At 35.9% G+C, this 18,458-nt stretch overlaps 2 protein-coding genes across 3 annotated transcripts in view; one reads left to right on the forward strand and one right to left on the reverse strand.

Moving 5' to 3' along the window:
• LOC114314054 (uncharacterized) overlaps positions 1–18,458 on the reverse strand; it is a 287,622-nt gene that overhangs the window by 247,331 nt on the left and 21,833 nt on the right. The gene's annotated exons all lie outside the window — the stretch shown is intronic.
• On the forward strand, positions 14,969–15,613 carry LOC145804427 (pentatricopeptide repeat-containing protein At5g25630-like). Its single transcript, XM_082898485.1, has one exon. It carries the CDS (start codon positions 14,969–14,971, stop codon positions 15,611–15,613), a length of 645 nt encoding a protein of 214 aa, XP_082754611.1.

Below are 18,458 nucleotides of genomic sequence, written 5' to 3' on the forward strand. Positions count from 1 at the left end.
TAATTTTGTCAAAAAGTGAATAGTGATCAGCCTAAATTTTCAAAAAGTGAATAGTAGAGTTTTCAAAAATATTTTTATTTAAATAATATTTTGTGTCAAATAATATGTATATTAAAAAATCTAAATTTTTGCAAATAATATTTTAGACATCATCAAAATTAAATAATATGATTAACAATCTCCCCCTTTTTTATGATGGCAATATTTGTATGGATTTGACACAAAATAAAATTAACAAAATATTTGATAACCCTGCAACATATAATTTTCAAAAGCAAAATCATATTTTTTCTCCCCCTTTGTCATCATCAAAATAAAAGATGAAGAGATGAAACACACACATTTGATAAAATAATATGAGCGGCCAAAAATAAAATAATGGGCCTTCTGTCTTGTCGAAGTCATTGTAGGGATTTTGAAGTATCTCGAGTGTACAAAATGTTGACAAACAAAAGATTTGAGCAGATATGCATCGAGGATTGAATTGATGAAGTGTATAAAAAGTGACAATGATGATAAGCAAAGAGACAAAAATACCAAGTGTTGGAGAGAAAATTTTGATTTACCTTCTTGTGTAATCATGTCATTCTTTACCTTAGCCATCAATGGTTCGGACCTGTATAAGGTGCTTGTAATGAAGGCAAATAAGAGGGTACCAATGGTGCAGGCACAGGCTATGCCTGTAAATGAGGGTCCTAGTGTTATTGGTAATCGAAATGATTTCAATGCTATTAATAACACTGTGGCTCTTAGTACACAGGCAATGGCGGCAGTTTCTAATATGGTACAACGATTACAAGCAAGAGTATAAGAAAATCAGCAATAGAGAGATGAGGTGTGCTTGTTAAAACAACAATTGATTAATATGTATAAGGAGAAGAAAGAGCTAAAAAGGAAAAATGCACAGTTGGAGAATGCGGTGCAATATTATGCAACGATTATAATGCCGAGACTTACAGAAGTCGAAAATAGAAAGAAACATGTAAAAGAGGCTCATGAAGAATTGTTTAGAGAAGTGAAACGGAAAGAATCTGTGAAACCTTCTGAAAACTTTCATGTAATCGAGTAAAATTTTCTTCTTCTAAAATAAAATTGCAAGCATTTCTCCTTGCCCTTTTTTTTATTATTTTATTATTTTATTATTTTTTTATATATTTAAAAATTCTGCCCAAAAAAAAAAATGTTGGTGTAGATAAGGAGTAAAAATTATATATACTCTCCTTAAAATTGTGCACAGAATATACAAACGCCCATTTTTTATTGATTTATTTATTTATTTTAATTTTTAATCTCAAATTATTACATAATATGAGTCTCCCCCTGAATTAATGCACTAAAAATTACATAAATTTGAAGAAACAAATTACCAATATATAATACCAAGAGTCATTAAGATCCGACCATAAACAACTACATCAAGTGCACTAGCATAAAAGAAAAAAATAAAAATAAAAATAATTTCTTCAGACAAGGTAGAAGCAATCATTATTAAATTTAAGAGAGATTGGAGCACATACAACAAGTAAAAAAATATAACACAGTGCAAAAAGAATTTTAACATGTTGATTGGTGATGACCTTGATGATCGGAGGAAATAGAGAAGATCGTGTAGATCGGTGACGAATTTTTGTAGATCAACAATGGATCTTGATGGATCAGTCACGGATCTTGATAGATCAGTCACAGAACTTGATGGATCGGTGATGAAACTTGATGAATTGGTAAAGATGGTGATGTAGATTTTGGGTAGAGAAGTGATGGAGCTCGGCAAATTGGTGAGGGATTTGGGTGGATGATAGATGATGTTGTGGATGATGGGTCTGGTTGTAGACGATGGTGAGAATGACGATGGAGTCAGCTGAGGATGAGAAAAAGAAAGGGAGAGCGATAGAGTGAGAGAAAGAGAAAACAGAGAGTGAGAGAGAGAGCTAGTGCGAGAGAAACGGAGAGGGTGAGAGAGAGAGAGAGAGAGAGAATATATATATGTATATAATTTATTATTATTATTATTATTATTTATAATTATTATTAGAAATATTTTATTTAATTATTTATTTATAAAAAAAAATTATTTTTAATATAAACATTATATTGGAGTATTCATCATACCAATTTCAGTTCTAATATAACAAAATTGTTCTTCATTTAGAGGCTTGGTAAAGATGTTAGCTAATTGACGATTTGTAGGCACAAATTCGAGTTCAATGTCACCTTTGAGTACATGATTTCTTAGAAAATGATGCCTTATTTTAATGTGTTTAGTGCGTGAGTGCTGAATAGGATTTTTTGAAAGGTTAATGGCACTTGTGTTATCACATTTTATAGGAATATGATCATAGTGAAGTCCAAAATCTTGAAGTTGTTGTTTCATCCAAAGCAATTGTGCACAATACCCAGCGACGGCAATATATTCTGCTTCAGCAGTTGACACAACCACTGAGTTTTGTTTTTTACAAAACCAAGAAGTGAGAGAGTGTCCAAGAAAATGACAAGTGCCACTAGTGTTTTTTCGGTCAAGTCTACATCCTGCAAAGTCGGCATCTAAGTAACCAAAAAGTTTAAAGGCGGTTCCCTTAGGATACCATAATTCCAAATTTGGAGTGCTGACAAGATATCGGAAAATGCGTTTGACTGCGGTGATGTGTGACTGTTTCGGTGCAGATTGAAAACGTGCGCACATACAAACACTAAACATTATATTGGGTCTACTTGCAGTATGATAGAGTAGAGAACCAATCATAGCTCAATATTTCTTTTCATCTACAAGTTTACCTTGCTCATCTTTGTCAATTTTTATTGATGTGCTCATTGGAGTTGTTGCAAGCTTTGATGATTCCATTTCAAACCTTTTGAGTAGATCCTTGATATATTTCGTTTGATTTAAATGAATTTCATCGTTAGTTTGTTTAATTTGTAGACCAAGGAAATAATTTAACTCATTTCAAATATACCTTGCATATCTTTAGCAAACTCTTTGCACAAACTTTCATTAGCGGCACAAAAAATGATATCATCAATATAAATTTGAACAATTAGCATATCTTCATTTTTGATTTTTATAAAAAGTGTTGTATCATTTTTTCCTCTATAAAAACCTTTGTTAAGTAGAAAATTACTTAATCTTTCATACCATGCTCTAGGAGCTTGTTTCAAGCCATATAAAGCTTTTGAAAGTTTGAAAACATGATCCGAGTATTTATGATTTTCAAAATCGGGAAGTTGTTCAACATAGACTTCTTTTGAAATGTACCCATTTAAAAAAGCACTTTTAACATCCATTTGATATAATTTAAAATCTGTAAAACACGCAAAAGTAAGTAACATTCTAATAGCTTCAAGTCTAGCAACTGGTGCAAAAGTTTCATCAAAATCAATGCCCCATTCTTGATTATAACCTTGAGCTACTAATCTAGCTTTATTTTTAATAACAACTCCAGATTTATCCATTTTATTTCGAAAAACCCATTTTGTACCAATAACGGGATAATCCTTAGGTCGAGGGGTCAAAAATCAAACTTCATTTCTTTCATATTGATTTAATTCTTCTTGCATTGCTAAAATCCAATTTTCATCATTTTCAGCTTCTAAAAATGATTTTGGTTCAATTTGTGAAACAAATGCTAAGTTACCACAAATATTTCTAACAGAGGAACGAGTTTTTATACCTTCCGCCGCATCACCTATGATGAGGTCTTTGGGGTGACCATGAGCATACTTCCATTCTTTTGGTAGATTTGAGTCGTTTTCTGGAAGAACATATATTTCTTGAAGTTTTTCCATTGACATTTCTTCTTCATGTTCGGGTAATGGATTTTCTTTATTTTTTTTTATGTAAATGCTCTCCATGCTTGGTCAATTTTCTATAATATCATTACTTGCAAGATTCTTTAAAATAATGTTGTTAGATTCATCAAAAACAACGTGCACAGATTCTTCAATAAGTAGAGTTCTTTTATTGAATACTCTATAAGCTTTACTGGACATAGAATAATCAAGAAATATAGCTTCATCCGATTTAGCATCAAATTTTCCTAAGTTATCTTTATTGTTATTTAATACAAAGCATTTACAGCCAAAAGCATGCAAGTGACTAATATTAGGTTTTCTACCTTTCCAAAGTTCATAAGGGGTTTTCTTAAGAATAAGTTTAACCATGGCACGGTTTATAACATAGCATGCAGTGTTAATAGCTTCCGCCCAAAAATATTTAGGCAAATTATTTTCACAAAGCATAGTACGAACTATTTCTTCAAGAGTTCTATTTTTTCTTTCAACTACTCTATTTTGTTGAGGAGTTTTAGGAGTAGAAAAGTTATAATCAATTCCAAACTCATCACAAAACATAATAAAATCATCATTTTCAAATTCTCTACCATGATCACTTCTAATACTACAAATATTAAGATTTTTTTTCATTGTGAATTCTTTTACAAAGTCTTGAGAAATTATAAAAAGCTTCATTTTTATGTGCTAAAAATAATACCCATGTATATCTAGTATAATCATCAACACAAACAAGGGCATACGATTTTTCTCCTAAACTTAATGTTCTAGATGGTCCGAATAAATCAATATGCAACAGTTGAAGCGGTTTAGTAGTTGAAACGATATTTTTGGATTTAAAAGAAATTCTAGTCTGTTTTCCAAATTGACATGCATCACAAAGTTTGTCTTTTTTTAAAATAATTTTTGGTAAACCAATAACTAACTCATTTTTTGAAAGTTTGGAAATTAAATCAAAATGAGCATGTCCTAATCTTCTATGTCAAAGCCAACCATTATCATTTATAGCAGATAAACATTTAACATTAAAATGAGAAGACAAATCATGCAAATGAAACACATATACATTCTCATGTCTATAACCTACAAATAAAGTTTGTTTTCTAGGGTGTTTTCAATAGTGCAATGAGTTTTCTCAAAAATAACTCTATAACTCTTATCACATAATTGACTAATACTAAGTAAGTTATGTTTTAAACCTTCAACAAATAAAATATTTTCAATAATAGGAGATGGATTTTTACCAATACTGTCACGCCCCAAACCCGCCCCTACAAGTTTGGGCATGACCTGTTCGAAAACAAACATTTAACCTGTTGTATATAACATACGGGGCCTTATCGGAAGCATATAATAAGAAAATAACGATACATATAATCTCCATTGAGCTACATCTACATGCCAGGACCTCGCATGCATCACAAGCACCATAGAAAATAGATAAAGTTCCAAACTATATTTCGTAGCATCGGTTATATATAAACATACATACAGTCCCAGCCCCATCATGGGCTTATACAAAAATCATTGAAGTTCTATACATTCAACCTTAAAGGGGTAATCAAGGTAAGCCAATATCTTAACAAACTTTACAAAAATAAATGGCTCCGTGCAGTGCCTGGACCTACGAAGGTTGACAAAAGAAAACGGGTGTCAGGGCTAGGACTGACCACCTGGTTGGTTACCTACAGAAACAGACATAACACAGAGTGAGCCAAGCTCAGTGAATAGTAATGCATAAATAAAATAATGCTTGACTTGAAATAGAATACATCAAAGCATAAAAAGGTTCACACATAGTTGGTCTGAATCTGTATTAAGTTCATGACGGTCTGGGCTCATCCTTGAAACATGGTAGCTTGCAACATGATATCTTGAAACATGATGGCTATAAGCCCTTAAACGTAATGGCACAAAGCCCTTAAACATGGTGGCGTTAAGCCCTTGAACTTAGTGGCATGAGGCCCTTGAATAAGTTGGCATTAAGCTCTTGAGTAAATTGGCATTAAGCCCTTGAATCATGCTTGTATGAACTCAAGAGGTGTCTCACACAGACTCTAGAGGTGACTCACATCATAGCACTTAGTTCCATGTAGCACTTTGTTTCATATTATAATAATAGAATAACTTGGCTTTAGAGTCTTACTAAATGAACGTTTCTCATCTTTCCCTTTTCTTTCTTTACATACAATGAAACATAGCATACTTGCATTTCAGGCATAAACATAATACTTATGACAATCACTAGCTACATTTGAAGCATATAATGGTTACTACTACTCACTGTGTTGAGATGTCGTGTTACTTCCTCCCAGAGTGTGTCCTGCACACATTCAAAACTTGTACATTAGTTTTTTTTTTCGTTTTTTTTTCTTATCAATTTACTTTCTGTTTCACTTCACTTCGAAAGAATATAGCAATATCAAAAAGGCATCAAATACATATTCCGACAATTTTAGAGGCTTCTACATGCAAAATAGAGCAATTCGCGTTTTTCAGCATGGGCCGCACGTGCGGCTGTGAGCCCTGCATGTGCGGCAAGCTCTCCCGCACGTGCGGCAAAATACCCCGCACGTGCCTTTTAGACAGTAGCCAAGCCCCTGTTTTTCACCATTTCCCGCACGTGCGGCCATGACTCCCGCACGTGCGGCAGCACCTCCCGCACGTGCGACCATGACCCCCGCACGTGCGGCGATTCTGCCCAAAACAGTTCAAAAATTCTTGCAAAATCCCACCTTTTGGCACATATTTACAAGGCTCAAATTAGCATTCTTACTTGATAATACATGGTCCAAAATCATGTCAAGATAATGACAATTACATCAATCTAATTTAGTTCATCATTCTTAGGCTCACAACATACACATGTCCATGAGAATTCTAACTTTACACATCCATAAACATATATCCACATACTTGAATTCAAATTAAAAGCTCAAATACAACTTCTCCATAGTTAATTCAAAATGAATCAAACAACCAAGTAAGAGTATTTTGCCCGTTAACTTCTACACATACACAAGGTTACAATTACCATTTTCAAATACCATAACCAAGGGGAAAATCTTACTCAAAGCTAAGAGAAAGGTTTTAGAAAATGATTAGATTTACCTTAAGCTTGAGCTCCTTAGATTCTCTACCTTCTCCTTGTTGAACTCCTCTCAAACCTCCACTCTCTCTCATCCTTTCTCTCTTAGGAAATAGCTTGAAGAAACTCTTCTAAGTCCAACATATATGAACATGAATATATACTTATATATAAGCATATCATAGGTGAATAAAACAAAAATCATTAAGTTTAATCATCCTAAATTGAAATGTCATAAACATGCTTAATATTACTTAAAAATTATGCTGATCATATATATATACTCAATTTCAGTTAATTAAGCCCCTAAGGCTTCCAATTTCTGCTTCTAACTTAGAGATGTAACAGATATTTTCCCTTGTTGAACAGATGAATATCCTTAAACATGGGGTTTACTTACTTAGCCTCAATCTCTCATGGAATTTCACAACAAGCATTCAAAAACACAGAATAGGGTCTGAAAATATATCAAAAAACATGCACGAGGGTCGGGTTATTACAAATACTTCTTACACCAATGATTTTACCCTTGCTATTGTCGCCAAAAGTCACATATCCGACATCCTTTGGTTGGAGTGTGGCGAACATAGCTTTATTTCCAGTCATGTGCCTCGAACATGCACTGTCGAGATACCATCTATCATTACTGGAATTTGTCTTGAAACATACCTACAAAAATTTGATTTTTCTATTGGTACCCATTTTTTCTTGGGTCCATAAAAGTTAGAATTTGGCACTCTTGATATGTCCTTAGGGACCCACATCTTTTTTATTTTAGCAAAATAATTTCTTTTAACAGGACAAGAAGGTGAAATATGACCTTTTGTTCTACAAAAATGACATGTGAGATGAAAGTGATTAGAAGATACATACACAAAGCCATTTTTAACAGTTTTTACTTTTGAAAAAGGTTTATATCCAATTCCAACTCTACCAAAAATACGATTTTGATTTTTAAGAATTTTATTTAAAGTTACTCTACCTTGAGTGAATTTTGAAAGAGTATTTTTCAAGTCTTCGATATTTTCTTTCAAAATAATTTGCTCTTTTTTTAAAGACTCATTTTTTTTTTTTGCAATACAACTAAATATTTTTTAGAAATTGAAGACTCTTTTCGAGTTAAAATCTCATTTTCCTTTTTCATTTTCATGGCTTCATTTTCTAAAATATTTATCTTGGAAGTTAATGATTCATTTTCTTTTAATAAACTTGAAATCACTTTTTTTTGACAATTACTTTTCAAACTAAGTTTCTTAAATTCAGCATGTAATTCATCAAAAGCTAATTGTCATTCATCAAATGTGAAGGATTCATCATTTACCTCATTTTCTTTTGACAATCTCATTTTTGCAAACTTCGGTTTCTGTGTCGCTTTCATCGATATCTTCTCCCCATGTTGCATTCATAGCTTTCTTTTTGTCCTTCTTGAATTTTTTCTTAAGTTCCGGACATTCTGATTTGTAGTGTCCAGGTTTGTTGCATTCATAGCAGACAACTTTAGATTTTTTGTGATTTTATCTTCTTTAAAAATCCTTGTTGTTGAAGTCTTTTCTGAAAATTTTCGTACGCCTTGTTTCTTTCTCATAAACCTTTAGAACTTTTTAGTGATGAATGTCATTTCCTCATCCTCATCTGAATCATCTTCTTCATCCTCTTGATGTTTCGAGGTAGATTTGAAGGCTATTCTTTTCTTCTTGTTGTTATCCTCCTCTTCCTTTCCTTCTTGCATTATGAACTCATGAGTTAAGAGAGATCCCATTAACTCATTTAGACTTAGCTTTGATAAATCCTTGGCTTCGGTAATGGCAATGACTTTTGTCTTCCAATTTTTTGGCAATGACCTAAGCACTTTTCTTACAATTTCAACATTAGTATAAATTTTTTGAAGAGAAGTTAAACCATTAATAATATCAGTGAAGCGAGTAAACATTTGAGGAATAGTCTCATCAGGCTTCATTTTAAAGAGTTCATAATTATGGACTAACAAATTGACTCTAGATTCTTTAACTTGTTTGGTTTCCTCATGAGTCACTATAAGCTTGTCCTAAATTTCTTTTGCAGTTTTACATGTGGAAATTTTGTTAAACTCGTTGGCATCTAAGGCGCAGTACAACATATTTGTGGCTTTGACATTAATTTGGGCCATTCTAGTATCTGATTTATTCTACTCATCTTCAGGTTTTGGTACCCTAAGTCCATCTACGGTTTTGGTAGGCATTTTTGGACCATTGCAAATAATTTTTCAGCATTCATAATCATTATATTGAACATGTATGGTCATCCTAGTTTTTCAATAGCTAAAATTTGTGCCGCTAAATAGTGGTGGCCTATTGGATGCTTGTCCCTCGGGTAAGGAATAACTAGGGGTTGCCATGATCTACTCTAAGACGGTTAAGTCACACAAACTAAAGTCTAGGCTCTGATACCAATTGTTATCCCATGTAGACAACCCAAGAGGGGGGTGAATTGGGTTATTAAAAATTTTACAATATTAAAATTAACACAATATTCAGAATTTTAACAAATAAAAAAAAATAGAATAATAATTATCAATGTAAAAGTAAGAGAGACAAGGAGAGAAAATCAAACACTGAGATTTGTAGTGGTTCGGCACGCCAGGCCTACGTCCCCTCTCCAAGGAATCTCCTTGAAAATTTCTTTACTATCAATTGAATAAATACACCACCAAGCTTGTGGATTTGGTACACGACTTACTCTTATCTATTGAGCTTCACTCAACAATAAAATGCCTTACCCTTACAAAATCTCTCACAAAAATAAGGAATAAGAATAACTGGTACTTAAACTCTCTTTTACAATAATTCTCTCACAAAGAATAGATATGAAAGTGAAAGAATAAAGGTTAGACTTAGATCTGAAAGTGAAAGAGCAGAATACAATATACTCAGAATTTTGGAGCTCACAGAAATTTTTCTTTTCAAGTACTTGATTTTTCTCCATACACAACACTTCTATTTATACACAAAAATATACTCGTTAGGACGCTCATTGCTGACGTCATGGCTTACATAAGCACGCTCCTTGATTTTCTTTTCCTTTTTTTGTTTTTTTCAAACATGGAGCCACCGTTTTTGTAGACAATCTAATACAAAGTTCACAATTTTCAAACAAGCAAATGATTTGCTCCATCTTGTTTTATTATAATATATATATATATATATATATATAACTCTATCTTTTTCTTCTTGTTTTATTATAATATGATATAATCAATGTAGTGTAAAAAAATTTAATTGCTCACGTGATGTATTCTATTTATATTATATGAATTATATATAATATTCTAATCAAATATTTGCATATATAGTAAAATCCCTTTAAGTAATATTTATAATAGATCTGATCGTATATACCATTTTTAAATTTTTGTAGAGATTTTCAACTAAACATAACCTACCACTACATTTGGATATATCACTTTTGTCAAAAGAAGACAACTTATCTGTTAGGTTTTTATTCTTGGCAACCCCGTTTGACAAAACTCCTTTAAGTTGTATTTGTTTTCGCACTTTTTATTTCAGTGAGGCTATGAGTGTTTAGATGCGAATCCAACCCGAATTGTGCCTTGCAGAGAAGTTTGTGATGTTAATACTTTCAAGATTGCCATTTCGCTGATTATGATCGGGATCGAGCTGCCCGGTCAGCTCGCGGGAGTCCAGGGGGCAGCGCCACGGCGGGGTCGAGGGGCAGCACCCCCGAAGCAAAATGCAAAATTGCATTCAAAGTTGCATATCCGCCCTTGCTTGCTCGAGGGAAAGAGTTCTCGCTCGAGCGAAGGCTGCGTCTGTGTAAAAGCCTGAAAGAGATGAATGTAAGCTTGAGTGAAGGGTGCGTGGCTCGAGCGAAGCCACTTATGGAAAACACGCGTTTTTGGTTCCTCGCTCGAGCGAGAGAGTCTTCGCTCGAGCGAGCATCGCGATTGAGATTTTTATAAGTACGTGTTTTTGTCAGATTTTATTATTACCTCTCAAGATCTTCTTCTTGGGTTCTAGGGTTTATATCTGGGAATATTTTGCTAGTTTTCTTTGATGTCTTGATTGAGTATTCAACTCATGGTTTAAAGAGTATACATCAAAGGATTATTTGTTTGTTCTACACAAAAGAGAGAGTTGTTTTTTGGTGGATTCTGAAGAATTCAAGCCTGAAGCTTTGGTGGATTTCGGAGTGGCTCATCGTCAAGACAATTCCAAGGTGAAAACGGGGTTGGAAGAGGCACATAGAGGTTGGTTCAATTCGGGCGTGGATTCACTAGGTAATTGAGAGTATACCTGTGTAATTTGTTTATATCTTCTTAGTGGATTGTTTTGTGGCTGTTGCCCGTGGGTTTTTTATCATAATTGGAGGTGCTCCAATTGTGGTTTTTTCACGTTAAAATCGTTGTGTCGATTTGTCTTGATTGTTTGATTGGGATTGTTTTATTGCTTTAAATTTATACATAATCACAAATCAATATCTAGCGGATTTCTAGATTTTTCAATTGGGATCAGAGCGGGTTGCTCGTTTGTTTTTTAAAACTTTTGAGCGAGATCTTGTTTGATTTGTGATAATGGATTCAATTCGTGAGGAAAATTCTATGGTTCGACCACCCCTACTTGACGGATCCAATTATTCTTTTTGGAAAGCTCGAATGAGATCGTTTTTGAAATCTATAGATGAAAAAGTTTGGCAATCTGTCATGAATGGGTGGACCGAACCAACAATTACCGTTGATGGAGTAACTTTCCCCAAACCAATTGATAAGTGAGACACAATTGATTACCAAAATAGTAGCTGGAATAGTAAAGCTATCAATTCTCTCTTTTGCGCTGTCACACCTGAAAAGTTTAGTCGTATTTGTAATTGTGAAGTCGCAAAAGAGGCTTGGGATATCTTACAAACTATTCATGAGGGCACTCATTCTGTTAAACGCTCAAAACTTCAAAGGCTCACATCTAGTTTTGAAAACCTTTCAATGAAAGATAGTGAGATCTTTGATGAATTTTATGTGAAGTTGAGTGACCTTTGATGAATCTCATGGGGTAAGAGACACTTCATTGGTCGTAAGGAGGTTAAAGGTCATCATAAACCTTGCTATTTTGATTTACCTGAGACCAAACATGAATAGAGGTTGTATTTACCTAGACCTAGAAATAAGAAGTTGGAAACCATGTCGAGACAGGTTCCTATTGAAAGGGGAGGGAACCACAATGTTAAGACACCACCCAAGAACCGCAATTCTCACAACTTTGTTCGTACTAAAGCAGTTTGGGTAAGAAAACTTGATTTGTGTTAATTTGTTTTGTCGTTTTAGTTTTTGGGTTTTTGTGTGTGTGTGTGTGTGTGTTTTTTTTTTGTCATTACATGTGTGCTTGTTCATTTTTTTGTCTTACTTTATTTTTTAAAAAAAAAAATCCCAAAAAGATTTTCTTAGTATGGTTTTGTAAGCTTGAATTTTTGAGTAGTCCTTGGTACATATTGGAATTGATGAGAATATCCATTACATGTTAATATATGTATGCTTTTTGTGGTCATTACTCATTTTGGAGTGTGACTTTTTTGATTAGTATGTCTCATTCTGTACACACTCTTGGATTAGCAAATTTTGGAGTCTTCCGCCTTAGTGATTATTTTTTTCTATTGACTTCTATCATTGATCTTTTGCGTTTCTAGAGGAATTGACCTATACTAGCATATCATGGGCGATGTTGAGTCTCTTAACCATCTTCCATCTTTTTGCATCTCCACGACTTTCCCCTCTATTCTTTGTAGTCCAGCCATGAGGAAAAGGCTACCTCAGAGTCACCAACCAAGCCATCCTTATTATATCCATGCTTCTCTAGTTCGGTTTCCATATTCTTGAGCGTGATAGCCGCCAATGAGTGTGCAAAAGAAAGAAAAAAAGTGAAAAAGAAAGAAAAAAAAAATGTGCAAAAGAAAGAAAAGAAAAAAAGATGTAAAAAAAAAAAAGGAAAAAACAAAGGATTCATTGATGGAGGGGGAGCTTCCGTTTTTACTCACCAAATACCCCTTGATTCCTAGTGGTTTGACCTTCCTTTGTTGTGCTTAGATTCTCTTGTCGGAGGTCCAACTTTCAGATCACTACTAGGATTGAATCTAGTGTTTGTCGAACTCCAAGAGTCACACACACACTTTTATCATGGGATCTATGCTTTTCACATAATGCATCACTTTCTTTCATGAGGAATCTTCTACAGACTGTGCACATTGTGTTTACTAGTAATTGTGCTTATTGGATAATCTTGTGTGTTTTAAGGTACAAATCTGAGATTTCTTGCTTGCTCCACCATATTATTTTTGTTATTTTTCTTCTTGTTCATTGTTTTTAGTGAAGGGGAGTTTGGTTTATCATTACAAGAGTTTGTTAGCATGAACACTTTGACTTGTTTGGTAAGGGAGATTGGCTATAGTTGTTTTGCATGTTGCTATGCACTGTTTGCTAATTATTTCCTTCTTGCATGTTCCCGGTATTTACATCGTCATATCATTGCTTGTGTGGTTTATGATCTTACTTTTGTTGTTTGAGAGTTGTTTTTCATGAGTCTTAGTTTTCATCTATTCATGTTTTCCATCTCATGTTTCAAGATAATCGTGTCATTTGTCTATTGCTTTTTCATATACTCTTGTGGGACTAATAGTTGTTTTGGAGATTGTGACACTAATAGTTGTTTTGCAGATCATGACCTTGAGAAAGAAGTTTGTTTTTATTGGCTGTAAGGGTTGGGGTGTTTAGGATTTTATTTGTTAGGTGTGTTTTGTCACGACATTGCCAATGGGGAGATTGTTATGTTTTTATTCTTTGCAACCCCGTTTGACAAAACTCCTTTAAGTTGTATTTGTTTTTGCACTTTTTATTTCAGTGAGGCTATGAGTGTTTAGGTGCGAATCCAACCCGAATTGTGCCTTGCAGAGAAGTTTGTGATGTTAATACTTTCAAGATTGCCACTTCGTTGATTATGACGGGAATCGAGCTGCCCGGTCAGCTCGCGGGAATCCAGGGGGCAGCGTCCCTTGGCGGGTCCGGGGCAGCACCACGGCAGGGTCGAGGGGCAGTACCCCCGAAGCAAAATGCAAAATTACATTCAAAGTTGCATATCCGCCCTTGCTCGCTTGAACGAAGGAGTTCTCGCTAGAGCGAAGACTGCGTCTGTGTAAAAGCCTGAAAGAGATAAATGTACGCTCGAGTGAAGGGTGCATGGCTCGAGCGAAGCCACTTATGGAAAACATGTATTTTTGGTTCCTCGCTCGAGCGAGAGAGTCTTCGTTAGAGCGAACATCGCGATTCAGATTTCTATAAGTACGTGTTTCTGTCAGATTTTAGGATTACTTCTCCAGATCTTTTTCTTGGGTTCTAGGGTTTATATCTGGGGATATTTTGCTAGTTTTCTTTGATGTTTTGATTAAGTATTCAACTCATGGTTTAAAGAGTATACATCAAAGGATTATTTGTTTATTTTACACAAAAGAGAAAGTTGTTCTTCGGTGGATTCTGAAGAATTCGAGTCTGAAGCTTTAGTGGATTCCGGAGTGGCTCATCGTCAAGACAATTCCAAGATGAAGACGAGGTTGGAAGAGGTACATAGATGTTGGTTCAATTCGGGCGTGGATTCGCTAGGTAATTGAGAGTATGCCTGTGTAATTCATTTATGTCTTCTTAGTGGATTATTTTGTGGCTGTTGCCCGTGGTTTTTTATCACAATTGAAGGGGCTCCAATTGTGGTTTTTTCGCGTTAAAATCGTTGTATCGATTTGTCTTGATTGTTTGATTGAGATTGTTTTATTGTTTTAAATGGATACATAATCACAAATCAATATCTAGCGGATTTCTAGATTTTTCATTATCAATATCACATTTTTCAAGATAATACAACCAATTAATCGATTTTGTCAAAATAATATAATTAATCAATTTTAATTTTGTCAAAAAGTGAATAGTGACCAATCTAAATTTTCAAAAAGTGAATAGTAGAGTTTTCAAAAATATTTTTATTTAAATAATATTTTGTGTCAAATAATATGTATATTGAAAAATCTAAATTTTTGCAAATAATATTTTAGACATCATTAAAATCAAATAATATGACTAACATTGACGATGATAATGATGCCTTAACTCTGTTTAATCACATGCTTCGTATGCAATCCTTGCCTTCAATTCTGCAATTTAATCAACTCCTAACTTCAATTGCAAAAACAAAGCATTATTCCAACGTGATTTATCTGTTTAGAAAATTGGTTTTCTATGATGTTTGTACTCTTAACATCATGATTAATTGTTTCTGTAACCTGAATCGAGTTGATTTGGGTTTTTCTGTTTTGGGGAAAATATCGAAACTTGGTTATGAATCAGACACCACAACCTTCAATACCCTCATCAAGGGGCTTTGTGTTACTTCGACGGTTAAGTTTTTCGATGAAATTGTGGAGAAAGGGTTCCAGCTCGATTTTTTTACATACATCACTATATTAAATGGGCTATGCAAAACGGGAAACGCTAGTGCTGCTATTATTTTGCTCAGAAAAATGGAAGAAATTGGAGGTTGTGAGCTGGGAATAATGGATTACAACATGGTCATCGATAGCCTTTGCAAGGAGAGGCTAGTAACCAGAGCTTTCAAGCTCTTCTTAGAAATGATTGGTAATGGCGTTTCCCCAGATCTTATCACTTACAAATCATTAATTAAAGGTGTATGTAGGTTAGGCCAGTGGAAAGAGGCTACATGATTGTTGAATGAAATGGTGAACAGGAATATTTTACCAGAGTTACAAACCTTCAACATTTTAGTTGATGCACTTTGTAAGGGAGGTATGGTCAAAGAAGGACAAGATGTGGTTGAATTGATGATCCAAAGAGGTGAAGTGCCTGATGTTTTCACTTACAATGCACTCATGGATGGGTACTGTCAGCTTGGCCAAGTTGATGAGTCAAGAAAAGTGTTTGATGTTATGGTCAATAGGGGTTGTGCTCCTTCTCTTTTTAGTTATAACATCTTGATTAACGGGTTCTGTAAGAGTAGAAGGATTGAAGAAGCCATCAAACTCTTCAAAGAAATATCTTGTAAAGGACCAATGCCAGATACTGTTACCTATAATTCCCTCATGGATGGTATGTGCAAAGCTGGAAAGCTCATGAAGTACGGGAACTCTACTTGAATCTCTCTGCCAAAGGGTTGAAACCTGATGTTCGTTCACATAATATAATAATCAATGGACTTTGTAAAGAAGGGCTACCTGATGAAGCAAACGAGTTGCTTGGGAAAATGGAAGAAAATGGATGCTTGCCAGATCTTTATTTGTATAATATAGTTGTTCAGAAGTTTCTACAGAATAATGAAACATTAAAGGCATTTCAACTTTTTCACATTATGGTTGATAGAGGTATCTTAGCCAATGCATCCACTGTAACCCTTCTATCAAACTTCTCATTGGCTGATGGGTTAGATAATTCATTGAAGGACATGATTTAGAAGTTTCTGGGATTTCCGTCTTTGTCTCTGCCATCGTAATGAGTCGAGGCGATGCATCGTTATACATGGTGTTGAGTTGGCTACAGATTCTGGCCATGTGAAGGAAAGTAGCAGCCAGCTACATGGTGGGGAAGCCATGAGGCCATGTGAGTTGGCCATGAGGCCATGAGGCCATGAAGCCTCAATCTGGAAAGCCACCAAAATGGGCTGGCAGCCAGCTCAATTAATCTTGCATTGTAATCTCTATATATAGAGAAGCTAAGGAGAGTTGAGAAGTACAGCTGAGAGGTGTGAGCTTAGAGAGCAAAGAGAGAGAGAGAATTACAGAGAGTGTTGTAATTCTTACCATTTTGTTCAATATAGTGAATCCGCTGCCCGTGGACGTAGGCGACTTGCCGAACCACGTTAAATCTTGTGTGTTATTGCTTGTTTGAGTTCCCTGGTGTGCCCCCGATCCGCAACAATTGGTATCAGAGCTCGGGTTGCGAAAAATCGAATTTTTCCCGAAAGTGCCCAGATTTTGAAGTGCTCAAAATCCACTTTTGACCATACCAGGAGGAAGAACTCCCCGAGAGGAGTCCAAAACAGCAAAAACAGAGCCCAGAAGCCTCCACACGCGCCCTCACGCGCTCTCTGAACAAAGCGCGTCAGCCACAGTCTCGGCACGCGCCCACACGCGCCGTGCAGTCATCGGCGCGTGATTCCAATCGCATCCACGCGTCACACGCGCGTCTCCAGGTAGAAGACGAGCCACGTGGCACCACGTCAACGCCACGCCAGCACCGCGTCAGCGCCACGTCATCCCGCCACGTCAGCGCCCCGTGTCCGACTGATAGGCCACGTGTCAGCCACGTGTCAGCCCAGTTAGCCTGAGCCGCTGACCAAGCCGCGTTGACCAGCCGTCAAGCCGCCGTTGACCGCGCCGCCTGCGCCGCTGACCGCGCAGTTGACCGAGCCGTTGACCAGCCGTTGACTGGAGAAATTATCCGGTGCATCTCAGCGCACCAGATTCTGCAGATCTGACCCGTCCAAAGTGTTTTTGGCAGATCGGAGCCATTCGGAGTCCGTTTTTGACGATCCAATAGTGCTTCCCAACTATTTGGAGTATTCCGGACACATCTGTATGGTCAGTTTTTTGAATTGAAGTTTCTAAAAAATGGCAGAATCTAGATCAACCGAGTCCGTAAGTAATCCAGCCAGTACAAGCACTTCTAGGCATTGGACCCCGGTGTCCCATGCCAAGTTCGAGGTAGAGAAGTTCGATGGAAGCAGCAACTTCGGCATGTGGAGATGCGAAGTTAAGGATATGCTTGTCCAAATGAACCTGCACTTCACTCTGGGAGACAAACCAGATGACCTGGACGAGATAGAATGGGAGAGGGTGAATCTCCTGGCCTGCAGTTCCATCCGACTTTGTCTTGCAAAAGAGGAGAAGTATGCCTTTACAGAATATGATATTGCGAAGAAGCTTTGGAAGGCGCTGGAAGATAAGTTCAAGACAAAGAGCATTGAGAACCGGCTCTACTTGAGGAAGAGGTTGTTTCGTTTCGACTACATTAAAGGTATTTCGATGAACGAACACCTAAATAATTTCAACAAAATTATTACGGATTTGAAGAATTTGGATGATGACGTTGGTGATGAAGACAAAGCACTGTTATTGTTAAATTCCTTGCCTGACTCGTATGATCATCTCACTACTACTTTACTGTACGGTAAAGAGAAGATCAAGTATATTGATGTTGCAAACGCCTTGGTGAACAATGAGTTCAGAAGGAAAGATAAGTCTGCAAATAGGGACTCAACATTCGAGGCATTAACAGTCAGAGGCAGAACAAATAACAGAAGAAATACAGGGCGAGGAAAGTCTCGCTCAAAATCCAGGGGGAAACCTTCAGACAAAAGACGTCTTGCAAAAGACGAGTGTGCAGCTTGTCGCGAGAAGGGACATTGGGCAAAAGATTGTCCAAATAAAGACAAGACAGAAGAGAAGGTGAATATTGCACGAGATGGAGATAATGATGAAGGAGGAGCCTTCACAGTTTCATCATATGGCTAGTCGGATGAATGGATAATAGATTTCGGATGTTCATTCCATATGT

The sequence above is a fragment of the Camellia sinensis genome, chromosome 1 (assembly GCF_055761805.1).
Source record: "Camellia sinensis isolate YWXY chromosome 1, ASM5576180v1, whole genome shotgun sequence".
In the NCBI taxonomy this organism is placed as follows: domain Eukaryota; kingdom Viridiplantae; phylum Streptophyta; class Magnoliopsida; order Ericales; family Theaceae; genus Camellia; species Camellia sinensis.